The 20,777-nt window shown below is 43.7% G+C and overlaps 1 protein-coding gene across 7 annotated transcripts in view; it reads left to right on the top strand.

Moving 5' to 3' along the window:
• Positions 1-20,777, top strand: part of PALM2AKAP2 (PALM2 and AKAP2 fusion) — a 258,500-nt gene that overhangs the window by 32,197 nt on the left and 205,526 nt on the right. For 3 of the 7 annotated variants that reach the window (XM_038170135.2, XM_038170134.2, XM_072030987.1), the window contains exons 1-2: positions 15,090-15,108; positions 15,239-15,319. Coding sequence is in view for 3 of the 7 variants with exons in the window: in XM_038170138.2 (XP_038026066.1) it covers positions 14,884-15,108; positions 15,239-15,319 (306 nt within the window). In the remaining 4 variants the exon portion in view is untranslated. Of the gene's footprint in view, positions 1-14,098; positions 15,109-15,238; positions 15,320-20,777 lie in introns of those variants that run through there. The other 4 variants (XM_072030988.1, XM_038170133.2, XM_038170131.2 and 1 more) reach the window with 2 other exon arrangements.

Below are 20,777 nucleotides of genomic sequence, written 5' to 3'. Positions count from 1 at the left end.
ATCAGCATCCATCTAAAGCTGTGCTAATTATGGCTAGGGTTGAATGTGCCCATCCTTGAGTTTCCACTGTGCTTGTGTTAACACATTAATGTGTGACAGGAGGAAAGGAGCAGGCGTTTTGTGCTTGTTTCTTCCTCATGGAACACAATGGTACCTCTCGACAAGACCCAAACAGGATCTGCATTACAAAAAAATAAAAAATCATCAGATTAAAAACTAAACTAAACTAAAAAAAAAAAAAATAATCTAGGTTTTGATTCATCTGGAGTCAGGATTGTGCCTCGCTATGATACTGTTGTCACAACATAATGACCCTGGGCAGGAACTAGTACCTCTTTATGCTAAATTTTGTACAAGCGTAGAGCAGAAAAACTGTCTCTGACACAAGAGCTTGCAGACTAAATAAAGTTTCTAGTCTCTGGCAGCAGAGCAGTTGGAAGCCACATCAGGACAGCCTGAGTAGTGCTGCATGTGCATGTGAGATCCAGAAGGGCAACAAAAGAAACAGTCACTGAGAGGCCGAGGGGGAGGACGATGGAGGTGGTTTTCTCATTTTAAATGACCTTACAAAAAATTAATATCATAATGCTCTACATACTGTCTGGAGCACAAGCCTGGTTTGCCAAACTCTGCATGAGCAAAAATAAAACAGCTTTCTAACTGGATCTTACTGAAGCCTCTAAGAGCTCTCCTGGTTTGAACTCTTTGTTCCCCTCCTGCATGGGGACTTGCAGCGAAGTGTGATGCTGGCCTGAGCTATGGGAAGTTGTGGTGCTACGGGGCTCAGGAGCTCCTGTCTACACAGGGCTGGTGGTCCACTGACATTCAGACCTAAGAAAAAAAAGCATCCCTTGGATTCCTTCATTGTGAGGGATAACCAAATTACATACCCTTTGTCTGCACCTGGAAGAAAATTCCCAGACCTCTTCCCAGTTTCTGGGACACCTAGGCCTCTTGTCAGTGGCCCATGGGCTGCGGTTGATGCCCCCTCCTATGGGTCTCTGTAAAGATGTGTGGGTCAGCTGTGTGCAGCATTGTGCCTAACCTGAAACTGTTTAACACCAGGCTCTGCAGTCAGCCAGGCATTAGGCAATGGCATGGCCATCAAACTGCAGCTGGATTTGTGTGGAAGATGTAAATAGTTCAGAGTCGAGTTAGAAGTTTTGTTTTTTTAAGAGTTATGACTCTTCACTTACTCTGGCAAAAGTCCTTTGATAGGTAGATGGGGAGCTCTTGTTACCCTCAACCACTCCGAGCTGAAAAAAAAAAAAAAAAAAAAAAAAAAGAGAGAGAGAGAGAGAAAATGAGCACCTTATCAACATAACAGAGCATCTCTGAGGAGGTTTGCAAGAAATATGCCCAAGAAAAACAAACATACTCTGCTTGACAAGCTGGGAGAGCCAGCTCTGCTAAGGCAAACCAGCTTTGCCTCAGTAACTTTGGCCTCACCTGCTGCGAAGAGCTGATCCCATCAAACACCATTGGTAGAGAAAGGTGTCCTTTTACTCCATGCACCTTCCAACAAAAAAAGCTGCCTCTAACACTTCAAGGGCCAGATCCAGCTCAGCAGAGCTTCCTTTTTGACTGAGATTTTGAAAAGAAACATACTTATCACCATGTTGCTAAATCCTGGGCAAATACGACTAGCTGATTTTTTCCACCAACAAGCAAACTATAGTGGTTAATTTTAGCATGAGCATGGAGAAAACACCATGTTGAACTCAGAGGTACAACATATCCTGATACTACAGAGCCAGAAACAGATGAGTGGATTTATGTGGTGCTTTCTGTCTGTCTTGCCTTCAACAAAATGTGCCTTTTTGAGCACATTTCTAAAGATCTTTCCATGTAAGTGGTCAGAGATCTCCATTTTTTGTGTGTCTTTCATGCCAAAGTGAAGCTGCAGGGAGAGGAGCTGGGGTAGGGACCTCAGAGCTAGTGCTCTGGCATATCATTGCTTGAGCTATGCAGCCAACTTGGAAAGTCAGACTTTACATTTAGATGCTCTTGCAAGAGAACAGAAAGTATAAACGATATAAAACATTGCAGTGTGTCTGCAAGCTGCATTTTATGTCTTCATCCAGAGCTGAATTTAGCATCAAAGAGAAATGCACTCTACATTTTACAGAGACATGAATACCAAACACATTTTACACAGACTGAATGAAACAGAACCTTGACCAGGAATTCCTGCAGACACAGCTCTCCTATGTGTGCAAAATGCTGTGCTCTGGATGGCAGGATGGAGTAACAACAGGAGCAAGAAAGAACCTGACTTTGTGGGCAGGATCTACCAGCGGTCTCCCTGCTTCAGTTCCCCATCAGGACTTGTTGCAATGTTGCAACACTTTTTAGCTAATGGAAATGAAAGGCTGACAGAAATGCTCCATGGAAAAAAGAGAGAAGCCACTTTAAAATCAGGTTACAAAGTTATGTGCCCTGGGGAGAAGGGGAGCCTCTTTAGCACAGGGTTTTCCAGGAGACTGAGGTAAATGCAGAGAAGCTGTTCAGGAGCAGTAACATAGCACCCATGGGGCATCTTGCAGATGGTCAGGTGATGAGTCCCCTTTGCTCTGACGAGGAGCTGGGCAGGAAGAGGCAAGAATCACACCACATCCCTGAAGTTACAGTGGCAAGGCCTCTTTTGCTCTGTCCTGTTTTAGTTTTGTTTGTTCATTGTGCCAAATATTTGCTGTTTATAAGCCATTTAAGTAGTTCACCAGTTTATAAACCTGTCAAGAGTGTCAGCTGAGTGTGAAATTCACCCAAACTGTACAGGCTTTGCCTGAACCCCCTCCAACCCGAGCACCTGTGCATGTACACCTGCACAAACCAGGCAGCAGTCACTTCAGCCCCTGGGATGACCTTGAAGCTGTGAATTCCACAGAACACAAGCATGAAAATCACTGAGAAATCACAGCTGGGATGCAAATCACAGAGAAACCCAGGCAGTTTCTGGGAGGAGGAAACCTTCAACAGCACAGCAGAAATCTGCCCATTTATAAATGGATCTGGGCTCTGGAGCCAAGCATCAAAGCAGCTGCATCTAGACTGTGTTTCCTTTCTGCAATGTCCTGGGTCTCCCAGCTGATGCAGCAGGCTGACACCATGCATTTGTCCATGTTTTGCTATTCCTGCAGCCCAAAGCCTCCGTGGCCTATAGCTCCTGCATGGTCTGAACCTTGAGGACCTGCAGCTAACCCATCCTGAAGAACCAAGAAGGCACATGGTGTGCTTAACCGAGTCTCCTTTCTTAATGCTGCATGCTGGTGGGAAGGTGTTGTGGGGTCTGTGTGTGTTGCTAGAGCCAGGGTGGTCTCTGCCTCTGGTGGTGCAAGGAGAAGCTGGGTGTATGAACTTGTTATGCAATCCATAGTGTGGTGTCCCAGCTGCTCCTATTCACCAAGAAAATGCTGGGATGCCTGACCTACAGGAATGACATAGCAGCAATACCTCCCATGTACTGCTAAAGTTCAGTGTTGAGACATGTGATCCTACACCTGTCAGATTAAATAAGCTTTAGAGTAAGCGGGTTGGAGATGAAGCCAGTTCTTTTATGTGCTGCGTAGGCAAGACGCCAAAGCTGAGGCTGGTAGGATTTTTAGCGTGCCTAGATCACATACTAAGCATGCTTTTTTTTTTTTTTTCCAAGCAGATAGACATATCCACCCACACAGTCACGATTGCACTCATCATTTATGGTCTCTGTGGTCTCATGTTGGAGTAACGTGACTCCTCTGGTGAGCTGGAGAGGAGGCTGAGACCCCACAGCACTGCAGGGATGGCTTGGGGCTCAGCAGGATGCCTGCCTCCCAGCTGCAGAAGGGCTATGATGATCTCTGAGACCTACATCAACCTTCAAATATTACAAATGTGTTGTGTCTTCAAGGGTGGTTAAAAGCAAGAGGGACCCAGCCCCTTACAAACTCTTCAGCCAGAATGGTGACTGGCTTGTGAATTGGTGTGTAATCTCATTGGCACCTGCAGACTGAAAGGACACTGATGTATGCAAGCTGGCAAGTCCCAGGCTCTTGACTTTTTCCTGCTGTGCCCTTTGGGAAGTTTGTCTCCCTCTTTCTTCTGGGTGTAAAGCAACTTGGCCTTTCCTTTGTGAACACAGAGACTGGGAGTTGAACAAACCAGCTGCAACTCGTGTCAGCATCAGACAACATGAGCATCCTTATTTCATGTCCATACTTAGACATAACTTAGACAAAAAAAAAAAAAAAGAAAAAAAAAGTGGGGGTTTAAGCTAATGACTGCATTTTGCAAAGGACAAGAAGCACTTTCCAGCAGCAAAGGAGCCCTGTGGCAGCCTGGCAGCTGAGCCCACCCCTACTCTGGTGGCACAGACATCATCCCCGGCACGGACAGCTCTGGTGCCAGCGGGCGAGGTGCCATGCTCACAAGCAAGGAGACAATGTGGTGAAAACATTTTGATGTGAAGCACCAAGACACTGAAATAATTGGCTGATCCAGCCAGACTGAAAGGATTAAACACAAAGCCCTGCTCTGTGTATTAATTCCTTCATTTGGATCTTGTCTACCATTACTTTGAAAATAACAAGCAAAAAACTGGATATGATTCAGGTAGAAGAATTAACACTGCTGTTACCCCAGCAGGCTCTGGTCACTGCTCCAGCCATTGCTCCTTGCTGACTAGCCAGAGATTGTTTCCTTTCCATAGGAGGATACCTGTTTTTTTTTTTCCTTCCTGCATAATCTGCCGTGTCTTGGGGAAGTTTAGGTTGCTTGAAGTTGGGATGTCTGTCATACATGCAATGCAAATATGTTTTCCCTAAAGAGGGAAAATTAATTCTGCCAAAATCACAGTCTCTGTGATTCTGATCTAAGTCCTCACCAAGCAAAAAATAATGCTTAAAAGGAAAGCCAGTGTACAGGATAACAGTTTCAGCTTGGATGTCTCGGATTAAAACCTTTGTGAATTATTTTTCATTTCTTAATGGAGGAGTTACGGATTCCTTAATGGGTGTCATAACATTACAACCAACACCTGCTTCACAGGACAACATCAACATTGTATAGGTGTTTCTATGCTCACTCAACAACTTTCTGCAATCAGGGATGTTTCCCCAAGCATTTTAATGTCCCCTTTAGCAGTACATGGGGCAGGAAAGTAAAAAGGAAAGGCACACTTTCCTTTGTAACTGTGGAAATCTAAGTTAAGCCCATACCAACCAAATTCTGCTTTTCTCCTCTTCAGCAGCACACCATGGAGTGATGTACATTGAGCACCATGAATAAAAAACAAGGCCAATTAGAGATAACAGGAGAGTAGGGAGGGTTAATGAACTGGTTTCCTACAGTTTATTCAGCCTAATAAAAATTACTTGCATATTTTTATGAAATAAAACTTAGATCAGTGTCTGGTTAACATTTTTAAGCAAAATATATTTTAAAGAAAAGCGTAGAAAAAAATGTTGATTTAAAGTAACTTATTTCTTGGTTTATGCAGAGAATAGAAGATTTTGTTTTATGCAAAATTATTTAGACTTTTTCCACCTTAATTTTAGGAAGAAAAATATTTTGCCAGCAGAAGACATTGACTTTTCCATTTAGCTCAGACTCCAGTACAACAAGGCTAGTGCTAGCTAGCTATACACAGCCTTGGAGCTTAGCTGTAATAGACACTAAGTAATAAAATTAATTTATGACTGGTGTTAAGGATTATCCAGAATAATGGATAAATGCCTACCTCATGATTTACTTTAACAATGTGCACTGTTCAGACTTTTGAGCACTTTCCCTATAAAACTGATGCTGCAGAGAGGATTGCTGCAGAACTCATATGGATCTGATTTGGGGGATAGTGTTAAGGCTGTGAAGCTTTGGAAGGAATACTGATGTAGAGTCAGTAAGTGGTGAGAATACAACATTCAAAAGGTATCTGTTTGCTGCCATGTCATGTCACATCTTCAAGAAAAGAAAAAAAGAAAAAAAAAGAAAAAAATAAGTAGGAGTTCTTTGGAAAACATACTTGAACTCTAATGCATCTGATCATCTCTCAGGTGCCATTTGAGAAATTGACACCCTTGACCAAATTGTGAATGCATAGGGAAATGTATCTTTATTCCTCAGTCCATGTTGAGTTTCAGTTCAGATTGCGGAGGAAGGAAGATGTTATCTAAGTCTTTTCATACTTCAAAGATTCATTATGTGTGTTTTCACTCAAAAATTCTTGTGGATTGTGTTAGACTTAAACCACAGCTTCCAGTGGCACAGCAGCATTAAGTGAAACAAGGAAATTACAGGTAAAATCTTCATCATGTCAAAATGGAGGTGATGTTTGCATCTAAGTGGGAATTTCCCTATGGCATATCAAAGTAATTTGCCCTAAAATAATTTTACCTCACCCTCTCAATGACACATTTTTTCTGTTGTACATCCTTTCAAAAATGTTAATGGGGCAGTTTTTCAAAAGGAAATTCCTTCCCGCGTTCATCACTTTTCATTAAGAGCTGTTGTTCTGGGAGCTGTGCCATCCTTTTATTTGTTGTTTGAGATGCATGGTGATTTTAATTAAGGAATTGTTGCCTGTGTGCACCATGGTGGTTGGATTCAGTGACCAGGGAGCAATAATTATAAGTGCCCGAGGCAGCTAAGTTTTTGCTCCAACCCTTCAGTGGTTCTTGTCTTCACCAGGGAGGATCCTCTCTACTTTTGGACAGCTTTGCCCTTTAAAGCCTTGGGTCTGACATTGGCAGTAGGCTCGTAGCAGTTATGAAATGCTCATATCTAGAAGCCCTGAGCACGAGCAAATCCTGCAGAGCTCCATGTGGATTAACTCCTCCTTTGGTGTCCAAACAACAGGATGATTACTGTGGTTATCTTGAACTACTAGCTGTGGACAAAGTGTATGTGGATGCAGAGCTATTTTATTTGCTTTGACTGGTCAGCACAGGAGAAAACGATCTGTCACCATCACACAAGCACAGTTCATCCACTAGATGCCTGAAAAGCTGGAGCATTTCAGAGAAATTGATAAAATGAATATGCTGAGTGTGTTTTCCCTATCCAAGCAAGAGCTGTTGTTCTGCATGTAAGTGACAAAATCAGCAAGAAAGGGGGCTGGAAACCAGACACGTTTGCTCCTTTGCTGGAAGCAGTTGGGCTGTTTACAGGGAGATGCATCTCTTTATCTCTTCCAAACCACCCAGTTCTTCTACATAAGCAACTCACTTCTCTGACACTCATGACTACAGGAAAGGCTGCAATGAAAGCAGATGTATTTCTGGCCTGAGTGCATCTTGCTTTCTTCACCCTGAGGGTGCAGTTCTCTGTAAGTGATTCTATATTTGTCTTAGCAGGAGCCTGTCTGATAGATGAGAAACAAAAGCATTTCTATAATTTCCAGGCCCTTCTGCTTACTCTCTCACCAGGGTCTGCCTCTGTGAAATAAGCCTGTTCTGTGCCCAAACCAACATGCCAAGACAGGTATTTTTTGCACACAGTGGCAAGCTGTGTATCTAAAGGGAGTCAATCCTTGTGGGAACAATCTCCAGTTTAACACAGTCTGCCAGTTCCACAAGAGAGGAGGTGAAAGATCTTTCCTTTGCTTTCCGATATGCGTACAACTGTGGAAAGAGGAAGATAGCCAAACCCAGCCTTTATCTTTTGGGTGAGTTTCATCTGCTCACCTCAGGCATTTATTTGCTGCACCTGTGCATTGGGAGCTCCTGTCAGTTCTTCCCAAGAAACCCATTTGCTTGTTGCTTGGAGTGATGGAGACACACAGCTTTGTTAAAAGATAATGGATTTACAGATGATATGTGGAAAAGGTTGCAGCAACTTCTCTTACTCCTGTTGTCCCTGACTCCCACCAAGAGCTTTCCAACATATGATTTGCTTTGTTCAGGTTCAGGCAAAGTGAGCCACCAAGGTTCCAGGAGCTCAGGACATTTGAAATCATGAAGCTGGGCTGTAGGCAAAAAGCCTCTTGCACAAGAAGACTGTAAGGGTGGGCCAGGGTGGAAGTTTCTTAAGTGCTACACATCAGCAAAGAAAGCAGAGTGTCCCTAAGTTCAGAAGCTGGGTTACAGTACACAGATACAGGGAAATTGTCCCTGTCTCATGTTTGAAGTAACACAAATCTCTGCCAGGTGCCCGTGGGTTTGTGAGGACTGGGGCAGGGAGGGTCATTCAGGAAAACACCTCAGTAAACAAAGTTGGAGGCTTAAGTTTATGTGCTGTTGATGATGTGATTGGAAAGAAAAATGAGTCTTGGGAAGGTAGGAGTGCAGACTCCATTTCTGCTAGGAGCACGGCAGGAGAGGAGCTGGAGGAGGAGGAGTCATTCCCCATTATCTGAAGAAACAGAAAACTCTGGGTGCCAGAGAGGGGAGGCTAGACAGGCCTCCAGCTTGCAGTGATGGAGAATGCAGGGCTGCCCATCACGACAAGCCTTCCACTACAAGCCTTGGTACACGTGGTGCTGTGCTCTGGTACACTTGGCAGGATGATGGGCTCCCCATTTTGTCCTGGCAACAAGGCAGTGGCAGTGGGCACAGGCTAACAAAAATAGCAGGCACCCTTCTGCCAGAACCTCAGAGGTCTGAGGTGTGTTTGTTCTGCTGCAGTCCTATCTGCTTCATCTCCACTGGTGCAGTGATCGGTGTGGTGTGCTGTTTGCAGGAAATGTTGAGAGCTGCATTTCAGCAAGTGCTCTCAGTAGGGGACTGCGCCATTGCAGCTAGCAGAGACAGGCAGTGTCATGAGCATTTCCCACATTCAACACAGCAGGAAGACAGAGGAACTGGCCGGGCAGGAATGAGGCAAGGTGGAGAAGAAAAAAAGAAAAAAGAAATTAAAAAAAAAAAAAAAAAAAGGAAAAAATTGCCATCCTGTCTTTATTAATATTTTCTTTTCTGTGAAGCATTACCACTGGACTGCAAAAGACAAAGCAAATCCACAGGTTTAGTCTTACTGCTTAGAGCAGCAACGTCACCACGAGAACTACCATTTAAACCACCACCCCAAGGAAAGCTGCAGCTCCCGTGGGAGAACTGGTCTCCATAAAGAAGGATTCCTTGGGGTTATGCTGACTACAGATGGAAATGATTCACAGAGTCCGTGTGCTCCTTTTCCCCTAGTTCTGGATGTCCCTGAGCTGGCAGCAGAAAAATGAGGTGTCAGAAGCTCTTTTGCATGTTTGTTTTCTTACTCACTGTCCTAAAAATCTGTGAGCTTTAAGGAAGCAGAGAATAATACCTGCCAACTGTGCAGAGTGGAGAAAATAATGCCTCGTCAGAGAAATCCATGTGTTTCTTTGAAGATATGATTTCATGACTATTTTCCTTGCTTTGAAGCAGACTGTAATTTTCCTCTCCATGTGCCACTTTTTGGTATATTTGTTTTGCATCAACACAGCAGGCAGGAGCTCACCCCCTCCACCCCTTCCTCCTTGGCTGCCCAGGTGCTTGCTTGGCTTGAAACCACCGGGAAACCCCTTGGTGGAAACATCCACTCACTCCTCAGTCTTGTTCTGCCCATCCCCTCTGTGGTCACAGCCTCCAGCACACAATTCGTGTTCACCACGGGATTTACGTTTGGTCATTTTTCCATCCATTTTCCTACCTCGCCTGCACTGTAATCCTTAGCCTGCTGTTGGCTCTGGGCATGTTTCCCCAGTGAGGTCAATCAAACAGCACTTAGTTTCTGTGGAGCTCTTTCAGCACGTATCTGAGCTGGCTGGAGACCAAAGAAAACAGGTGTTTCTGCCAGACCGAGCGGAGTGGAGGACTTCACCAAGGCCCCATCGCCCCAAGGATTAACATGGCTTTGGAGGTGCATGCTTCTACTCAGACAGCTACCAGTCTGAGAGCTACATAATCTCTGTATCCCTTCACACCCCATGCAAACAAATTTCTGAACAACAAAAATGACATTGCAATGGAAAACCGAGTTTTTCTGTGACTACGCTGTCAAAGGGAAGCATTTTGGTATAACGTGGCTTGGTTTTTTTTCAAGGTCTTATGTTTGCTTTGATTTTACTTTTTTGACTGGAGTGGTTTGACAAGTCTGACACTAAACTCTAAATTATTTTGATCAACTGTAACATGAGAGCAGCTGTCCTGAATCAGACAAAAACTCCTGCATCCCATTTCTGACAAGGCTATAAAATGGATGGTGTTAACATGTGCACTACAGAAGGACAAGTATATGAAAACTTCCAAAGTACCTCTTCATCCTCAAAGCCATCTCTGGTCCAGGGGCATCCTGAACAAGAGAAGGAAACTCAGTTTATGTGGCATCCTTCATGCCATCCTTTTTTTCTGGCAGTGACCACTGTAACTGTATGAAGTTTAACAAGGCCAAGTGCCGGGTCCTGCACCTGGGGCGCAATAACCCCAAGAAGAGCTACAGGCTGGGAGAGGAATGGCTGGAGAGCTGCCAGGCAGAGAAGGACCTGGGAGTGATGGTGGACAGTCGGCTGAATATGAGCCAGCAGTGTGCTCAGGTGGCCAAGAAGGCCAACGGCATCCTGGCTTGTATCAGAAACACTGTGACCAGCAGGGCTAGGGAGGTGATCGTCCCCCTGTACTCGGCTCTGGTGAGGCCGCACCTCGAGTACTGTGTTCAGTTCTGGGCCCCTCGCTACAAGAAGAAGGACCAGGCTCCCCTGGAGTCCCCAGGAGCCCCCAACATCTTCCAGCAGCCATAGCACCCTGAGGTGGGGATTTCCACTGCAAACCAATGCCTTGGCTTTGAACCTCCCTTTTGGCCCCCTCCAGCTTCACTGATGCCTCTTTCTATCTTACAGCATGAGCAGTTGTACAAGTAAACCCACTACAGCTGTAGATGTCCACTCACGGTCTCTGTGCCACTCATGGTTTTACAGATCTCCTTTTCACCCTTCAGACAACTCTTTCTCTTCTAACCAGATGGGATCTTTGCTTACTAACTAATATTCTTTTTCTGGGGGGGGGGAGGAGGGGGGGGGAAGGTAGTGGGGGAGGGGAATAGGAAAGTGGCACTGGCCAAATTTAGCACCATGCAGCAATTGCTTTCTTTCCAAAAACAGGCCTCTCATAAAGGGAAATACATTTATATTTTCCATGTTCTACTTTTGGCATCACACGTGAACTCCTGAATACAAATCTCATTTTTCATTAAGTAGATTTCAAGATGTGAGTCAGTTTGCCCTTTGACCTATGTTCCTTTCCCACCATTTGGATCTGTGAGTAAAAAAATAAAACTCAAATACTTTCACTTTCTCATTTTCCTAGCACTGTTGATGAAGGGAAAGACATAAATTTAGAATCTTGTTTTATTCATGGTCATCATTCTACCATTTTGGAAAGCGTAACTCTCCAAGCAGGACGTTTATATTGTTACAAAAGCAGAACACCTCAGAAAGATATAAATCTTTTCTGCTAACCCTACAATATTCACAGTAAAACTGGGTGCTGTGCCTGTTTTCTCCAACCCTTTTAAACCTAGTTTTTATATTTTATTTGCTTTCTGAGAAAACAAAACAAAACAAAGAAAAAAAAATACTTTGGTGCCCACAGAATAGCTCCGCCTAACCTACAGTTTTCAGTACCATCCTCAAAATGTGTAGGAACTATACAATATCCAATCCTCTTGTTCTCTTGGGATCCAGGGGGGTGTCTTCCTCGACCCCAGATCACACTTAGCCATCTCTCTCGTGCCTTTCAAGCTTCACTTGGGTTTTCAGGTAGTTTTTGACAAAACTGAAGCTGCTGCTGTGAAACTTAAGGAACTGGAGGTCATGGGCTGGTGTAATGATAGTGGGAAACCTTTGAAAGAGCCTTCTTTAACACTGCAGAGTGAAATGTGGCTTTGGTGCTCATTGGTGTAGGTAAAGCTAATCAACCCCCATCACAGAATATCAGTCACAGAAAGAGGCTCTAACAGAATGAGAGAAGGGTTGAGGCTGGCAGGGACCTCTGGGTCCATCTGGTCCACCTCCTACTCGAACAGGGCCACCCAGAGCAGGCTGCCCAGGCCTATATCCTGACGGCTTTTGAGGATCTCCAAGAAGGGACAATCCAGAGACTCTGGGCAACCTGTGCAAGTGCTCCATCACCTGCACTGTAAAGAACACCTGGTGTTCAGAGGGAACTTCTTGTGTCCCAGATTGAGTCATCTGTTGGGGGAGATTAGCATCAATAGCTAGTTGAAGCAATGGTGGGATATTCATTGCAATGTCAGAGAGGACATGCATTGAAACAGAGCTGTGCGGAGTGAACCTATTCATTTAAGGCGATCACTTTATTTTCTTGGTGATAGGAGCCTTAGTAAATTGATAGGCTCGCTTGAGAAAAAAAATTATATATATATGTATGTATGTATGTATGTATGTATGTATCTTCATCTAGATGGATAGAATAAGGAGGAACATTTACTTTACAGGCTTCAACATAGGAAAGTACTATTGTCTGTTTAAGCATGTGCTTTACATCCTCATGCTTTCAGTAAAGTCCTGAATGAGAACTTGTTTCATCTACTGAATACCTAAAATCCTTGATACTGTTTTTTATGGGATTTTTGTCAGCCTGTCCAGTCTTTTACCATATCTTTTCAGAACATGCATGTATAAAACAGAAATGTGTGTGCACACAGCCTTCAGTGACTGGGAGAAACCCAGAATGAATGTGACTGAGTCACATGAAGGTGAAAAGTCCCAACACCTAATTACCCGTGTTGCAATTCATGCAATCTTCAGAAGAAAAAAATCTCTTTTCTGTCATGGTGCAAAATGAGAGGGTGGATGTGTGTGGTCAGGCTGACTGAGAGCCAGTAAAATGGAAATGTGAGCAATATTCCAATTTAACTCCATGGAAGCCCACTAGTTAGTAAGTAGTTCAAGTATTTTAGTGCGTGCTGTGTTGATGCCTACAGGGAAAATACTCTAAGTGCTTTCCCTTTCTCACAAAGAAAAGAAGTTTCCATCTATGTTTTATAAGGCTGTCTTGTCACATCCATTATAAGGCATGACACAGCCAGTCAGAGAAAGTACCACGGTGATTTTTGTCGTGTATTTGCACAGGAAGGCTTTTGTGAAGGGTAGAAAACAGACACACACACATACATATATATGTCTATCTACAAACAAACAGAAATGTAGGTCAGTTAATTGTGAATATGCACGTGCCTTATGCTGGCCTATGGTGCATCTGATGCACACTGTTAATGCCTGCATACATCAGATCCAATCATTATGTCAGTCTGCTCAGCTTAGCACAAGCAAGAGAGAATTATCCTTATTGTGAGAATATTAGGCCATTAACGGGAACAGCTTTTATAACCACTTTATTCAGGTCCATGGCTGACCAGCTATTTTGGGAAGTTAAAGTTTTTTTGCTCCCCAAAGTAAGTACACAGTTAATATTGTATGATAAAAAAAAAAAAAAAAAAAAAAAAAAAAAAAAAAAAGAGAGAGAGAGAGCCCTGAAGAATGCTGTGCTGTTGTTTTTTTTAACCTTAGAGCCATGCAATATCCTGCTCCATTCAAAAACACAGAGGGGAGATAGGATAGGATTGGAGGAGCGATAGGAGGAATGTTCCACAGGCTATCAATTTTATATAAAGAGTGATTTTTAAAGGTGCATGCATAAATTTTGCATGCCTGCGTATGCTCAATGCAAATTGTCTTCTGCATGCACAGAACAGCACAATGTCATTTTCAGATGAAGACAGACTCCATTTGTGACATTTTAGTTATCCAAAAAGCCAATTTTCCTTTTCCAAAACAACTTTGTCAGAATATTTTTGTTCAGTGGTAATATTCTTATGTCCCTCAGGCAGCTCTGTGTGTGTGTGTTTATGTGTAGATCTGGATACACACAATCCACATGAAGGAGCATGCATTGTGTTGCAGAACTTCTTGACATATGCAGCATTTGACTTCTTAGCTTCTCCAGGGTTTGTTAATCCAGCCCTCCCCTTACTTGTTCTCATGTCTCACTTTTCAATAGGTCCAGGCAGTTATCTGACTCCATTTTGAGTGAAACTGGCATAAAAATAAATAAATAAATAAATGTGGCTTTATCTTCTTTGCAAATGTTGTGCTTTTACTCAAAATGCCATGGTTTGAGGTCCAATATAAACATAAATCATTTGTGCCTAAAGACCATCTTCTTTTATGCCCCCTGAGAATAAGACAAAAAGGTTTGAAATCCCTAGAAAGTGGTGAATTCCCAGTAGGACACCCAGAAATGGAACACAAAATGACTTCGGGGACTGAAGGAATCCCCAAATGTCTCCCAGTCCAACCTTACAGCTGCAGAAATATTTAAATAACTAAAACATGCTTCCAACAGGTAAAAGATGAAAACTGTTGTTCCAGTAAAGGCTGAGGCTGATGTGGTTTTGGCATGGCCTATCTGTATTTACTACTTGGTATTTCTGTCTTGGTTGGAAAGTTTAACATGAGAAAACACCTGTGGGAAGGGGAACCTGGAACGGGCTGGAGATGGGTGAGGAGCAATGCTCCATGCCAGGCACATAAAATTTGGGCAAGGCAACAGGTTGGTGCTCCATAATGGGGAGGGGTGGAGGATGAGGAGAGCAGATAGTTCCCCTCCTGAAAGCTCTGGGACAGCCTGCTGCTGAGCATGGGTTGGTGGAGATGTTTGTGGAGGTGACCTTGAGAACTACCAGCTGCTGGCACAGCCTGGCCACTGGGAGCCACCACGGGCCAGCATCTCCTCTGCAGTTATGCTTTGAATCCCAAACAAAGCGAGCAGGCTACCTGCCCCATATACGCCTCAGATCAGCCCTGTGCAATCCAAACAAAACACATTTTCCCCAAGAGCCTGGGGGCTTGGAGCCTCAGCACCTGCCCCGAGGGGACATCTCCACCTGTAGCCCACCTCCCTCCATGGGTGATGCCCTCTCATGGCGTTACCATCACACGGCGGTCCCCACCCCTGCCCCGGGGTCTGGCACGAGAAAGAGCATCTGTGTCCCTTTAACTTCCCTCCGAGCCGCGATGCCTGTGTTCTCCCCTCCTCTGGGACTGTGCACGCTGTTGCTGCTCCGGCTGCCGGCAGCCAGCGAGGAGAATTTCTGCTGCCGGTGAGCGACCGGCTGGTCCGGGGCTGGCACCCTCCCAGAGAGCAGGTGAAACGGGACTGGTGGCATCTGCACAGATGTGCGTGGCTGCCTACATGCTCCTGTGAATCCGCCACCCTTAAATCCTCCATTTCTCTGACGATCTCTCTCTCTCTCTCTCTGAAATTATTTTTCCAAGGAGAAAAGGAAAAGGCAGACAGAAATAGAAGGCAAGAGACAACAGCTTGAGGACCAGATACTTCAACTGCAGCATTTCAAGGTAAGGGACCGAAGCCAGAAAGGACGGATTGACTAAATTTGTCCATTATTAGATATGCAGATCACACGCCTGAAAGCTGGGGAGAGCCCACCCCGACATGCAGCATCTCTCACTGCTGGAGCCTGTCTCCTGCAACGCTCGTGTCATGCCTGCTCGTCGCTCCCTGTGCTTCGTGCACAGGACCATGCTGCAAGGATGGGGTCGGGAGGGTGTGGGCACTGTGCTGCTAATGTGGAGTGGTGTTATTGATTATACATAACGATAAGAGACCGGTCGCTGTGGGTTGGGTGTGCACTGCATGGCTTCAGCGAGCACTTTTCTGCCTGCAAAGCTGTGCTAAATTGTGCTGGTGCCTGTCATTAGGTTTTGTATGTGTGTGTGCTCTTTGCAGAGGGGGTGTCAGTGTGCACGCCTGTGTGTGCAGAGCTTTAATTGTAGGATGAAGTTGTTAGGCATACGTGCCAGAACAAAATGGTCAGGATGCACAGGCAGGGAGGGTGCTGATGCGTGTATGTGTGCCTACACGGAGAGGAACCTCTTTAACAGGGTGCCGAGCAGCCCCCACTCCTGCTGGACTCCATGACAGCTGCAGAGAGCACCAACTGAGAGGCATCCTGGTTATTTTTATCATTTACCCTTCCTGCCAGTAGCAGTTTGTCTCTACATTTTGTGCAGCAAGATTGAGAACAGAAATGTACGTGTGATCTTTTTTTAACCAGTGTGCGTTTGTGGGTCGAATCTTTTGAGATTATTGGTTCATTAGGGGAGCCCAAGGAAAACAGTAATTAAAATATCTCAGAAAGATGATCAGGACTGGACAGTTTTTCCTTGCAGTGAGCTGGGCTGTGATTTAATATACATATATGTATATAGGTTGCTTGTGCCATACTATGTGTGCAGTACACCTGCATGGGGAGGTGCCATGCCAGACGCCTCCTTTGCCCACGCCAGCACTGGAAGATCAGGCTTCCAGTTACTGCCACAGGCAGGATCCTCCTCCTGCCTCTCCAAAACCCTGCCATCATGTTCCATAAGCTATACCTAATTTTCTGGTAAACACAATGCAGTTAAGCTGAAGTAATTGATTGCTGCCCACGTAGATGCTCCTGCAGGTTCACCACAAATCTACAGATGTCACACATTGTCTCTGGTGCCATCAGTCCATAACACAGTAGTATTTCTGTAGGGCAACAGGAGTCGCCCTCTCATTCAGGCTGCCATGGACCCCAGGCAAGGGAGGATATCTGCTGACAACCACAGACGGATGCAGCAGGGCAGTACGATGCCTTTCCAGTGCCTCCAAGATGCTTGCTTTCTTTTTGCTGCAAATCTGGGTGCTTCCTTTATCACGTTAACTGTTTCCAAGCTAACTGAATTATGCTTTTTCATGAAATTCTTTAAGCTGAGCCCTCTGGGAAGACAGTTCTGGCAATTGCTGTGTTTCATCTGATTTCTTGTGATATAGCTGAGGCTAAACTGTATTTTATCATCCTCCTCAGGGAAAAGCCAACTCCACGCAGTGGTGCAGCGGGGTCAGGCCCTGGGCTGGTGTAAGCTGGAGCTGGCTCCATCCCTGCTATGCTGGTTACTGCCAGCCCAGGCTCAGGGTCGCTGCACAGATTTTTTCAGTGGCACTCATGAAAATTAACTATTTTCCTTCATTAGTTAGCTCACAGCCTGGAGCAAGAATAATAATCACACAGGAAGCAAAGGGTAGATCAGGGCACCAACATCTGAAATGGCAGCTTCCTCAGCTAAAAGCATGGCCAGGCTTAAGGACTGTAATCCTGGGTGTGAGGATGAGCATCAGGATATACAGCAGGAGCTCCTCCACCCCTCCATTCAGTGTCATCAGATATCACCAGAGAAAAAGCCCAAAATAAGTGCATACATCTTCCTCGAGAATAGCTAGATAAAGTGTGGTTTGTTTCCTGAATTGTGTCGATTGCAGCTAACTCAGTGCAACACATATATCCACGTCAAAAAGACCATGCTTACCTAGGATGCCCTTGCACTTACTTAAAATGCTGTGAAGTTGTTAATGTCAGTGTAAAGCATAAGGACTTTGCATCAGTGTTCATTAAAATCAGCTGTGGAGAAGCCTTTGAAAATAATATCTGGGTTAATCCTGTGTCTGCGGTATCTGGGTTGATCCTGCAAGTGTAACAGCTTGAGTTCACCCAAAGACATTCATGCCAGAATGCAATGGATTTGGTTCATTTTTCTGTGTTGCCAGGGCAATTTTCTCTTAAAATGCACTGTGTAAAATAGTATGTTCGGTTACCTAATAAAGGTTCTGAAAACTACAGGAGTTCTGCTAATTTCAGACTATTTTATTCACATAGGAAAACTATCTAACAGAAATAATTTATTACAAATGTTTATGTTGAGTTACCTACAGTGCTCAAGTTGCTGATGCCAATTAGTCCCCTGGCAAGACAGATGACTTACTCTTCTACCAGTTCATTCGTTTTCTCTTTGTTGCATACCTGGCTGACAATAAGTGATCAGTGGCTGTTCTCTTGTCTTAGGCAGAACAGCCCAGCCAGCACTACCTTGAACATGGATTAGGCATGTGGCAACATATTTTGCAAAGACTCTTGAGAATTAGGCCAATGGAGGACAAAACATGACTCAAGTATTAATTTTTTGTCCACAAGGACAAAAACATGACTTAAGTATTAATTGTTTGTATGAGCTTCTTGTTTAATAAGGTGTGAAAGCCAGGACTAGGAGAGAGCCTTGTGCAGTGTAGACTCCGAAGACTGAATTGCCTCTTTGCTGACACTGAAAGCCATTTATCCTCTTGACTGAATTTCTAGAAAGTAGGGATTTTGGTAGGCACAGACTATCCCAATGGTTGTCCAGGACCTTCTGGGTGATCTTTTGAATACAGGAGGTGTATTTGTCTAGTTTACAATCAAATACCTTGTTGAAAAAGCTCTTGGTGATGGCAAAAGCATAAAGGTAACTTGAAGCCCTGTTTTTTTTGAGATAGAAAACATGCCAGTTTGCTCTAATAAGAGGATATTTGCAAGATTCCTCCTTTCCTCTCATCTACTTTAATTTTTAATACTAAAATAATCTCTCGTGATACTTTTTATTGTTGTTGTTGTTGTTAACAGTAGGTAGACTTTAAACTTCGTGCTTCAGCAATTCATTGGCCTTGCCCTTACAGGCCCACCTTGCCAGGTCCATGGGAACTGGAGATGCTACCAGCTACTTGCACTGCTGTTCATAATCAGAAAAGTGGACAAAATTCACTATGTGCAAACACAGTATCTATCAACACAATGTGGTCTCTTGAGGAAGAGAACAGTTGATCTAGGTTGAATGGTTACACCGGAGACAGGATCTGTGAGCAACAGCTGCTTGTAAGAGCTTGTTCTGCTAGGCAGAACTGGAGAGAGCCACTTCTGGTGGAGGTGTTCACTATTTCAAGTAAACACCAAGGTAGAACTGGCTTCCTCCGTAGTTAATTGAACACAATTTCTGTAATCGTTTACTGTAGCTCTGTTTGGCGGTGGCTGGTAATAAAATAAACAGCACAAAACCTCCTAATTGAATGAAAAAATGACTTATCTGCTGCTACTTTACTATTACAATAAATCAATTTACTGCAATTATTTTATTTCTGGAGTGTTTGAAATGTGAGGGACCTTTTTCTGTTAACAGCTATTTCTTAAAGACTGCAGTTCATGAACACTTAATCTATAACATAATTATACCTTTACTTTGAAGGAAAAGAAAACCTTTTTATGTTATAGATATTATGCTAAGATATGGTTTTAGTTGAAACTATCTTATCTAAAAATACATCTTAATTTGATTCTTCCAAAATTGCTTTGTTAACCTCATTTTATTCTAGCCCCAAAATAAATGTTGTCAGAGAATATAAATAGAGGTATCTAACCATATATATATATATATATATATATATATATATATATGCATATGCAAATGCAACAGTGTGGAAAAACAGAGATAACTTTTACAAATGAGGGAATCTTGTTGTTACTTTATCCCCTTGTGAATTTCAAGTGAATTAACCCTTAAACTGAATAGCAGCTCAGCCGAACACACACACACACAGACAAAACATATATTTAATGATGCCATGGACAGTCTCTGTTCTCTACAGGGACAGTGCAATAGCACCCAGACCCTCTTCTTATTAATAGTCAAGCATTCTTTATGGTATGTGATATCTGCTATGGTAGTTCCAGGCTGTCCATCTGTTTTAACATGCTGGAGCCCACTACACCTCTACAAGGCTGGAAGTTCCTGCCATCTCCATTTTCCATCCATGATTCTGGGGCAGGGAGAGACTGAGAGCTAATTCAGAGAGAAATTTTCATGTCCAGAGCACTGGGGAACCTTGTTCACCCCTCCTGTGCATCGGCATCTTTGGACTGGTCACAACCTACATCCTTGGAGAGCTCGCCTCCCACCAGGCCTCAAGCTGAGAAGAGAGGGGCTGTGCCTCTCTGCTAGTCTCTTTTATAATGCAGAAGAGAAATTCAGATTCATTAGGCAAAAATGGGAAGGGGAATAGGACTGTGTAGTCTAAGGAGCTGGGGCTTTTGCTATTTCTGAATTGCTCACAGGTTATGAAGCTGAAGGATATCCTTACAGGGAAGTAGTGTTTGGAAGGAGGGATTTCAAAAATCCTTATGTGTTTTCTTTCAAGTAGTCAGAAAGAAAAAAAAATAAATATCCCCAGATTAAATCTTTTAGCCATAACACAATATTTTCTCCAGACCAACTACACAAGTTGACTACCCCAAATGGGTGAAAGCTTTAGTCCTTTAACTCACTTTTCTTACCTGCTTGCATGCCATTGCCACATAGCTGGAAATACAGTAATTATGCTGCTTTAATAACTCTAATAACACATTATTTAGGAAAAATGAATGGTAGTGTGAGGTAGTGTGAACCTCGAAGTGGAGAAGAGTTATTCTGGATGACCACATAAGTGTTCCCCTAAGGGCAGAATTTCCTTGAAACCCACTGAACTGGCGCTCAGTTTTACCCTCAGAGCAGGTCATGGCCACACCAACAGTTTTTGTTTCAGACAGACTGTGTCAAAGTAGCTCGAGGATGTTTACATCTTGCTTCAGTGCCAGCTCTTCCTAATGGACCGATACGTGCTCAAGAATGAATTCACATGACCCAAATTCGTCTTTTCGAAACAATGAACACAAGAACCCTTAAACCAGAAAAGAAAGGAAACCCTGAAAAATAGCTTTTCTTTTTGTCTCTTGACTGATGTGTGTATGTGGGAAGGAGTGACAAACTGGAGCTGAGGACAAACTGAATGCAGAGAGGAAACTATTCTTTCAGAAGATAATAGTAAAAGCAACTGTAATGATGATAACTTGCAAAGGCTATTTGGGAGAAGAGGATTGGAAATTTTCAAAACCTCAGATTACAAACTATTGCAAAAGAAATTAATTTA

Source organism: Anas platyrhynchos, chromosome Z (assembly GCF_047663525.1).
Source record: "Anas platyrhynchos isolate ZD024472 breed Pekin duck chromosome Z, IASCAAS_PekinDuck_T2T, whole genome shotgun sequence".
Lineage (NCBI taxonomy): Eukaryota > Metazoa > Chordata > Aves > Anseriformes > Anatidae > Anas > Anas platyrhynchos.
This window is presented reverse-complemented; position numbering and strand designations above follow the sequence as displayed.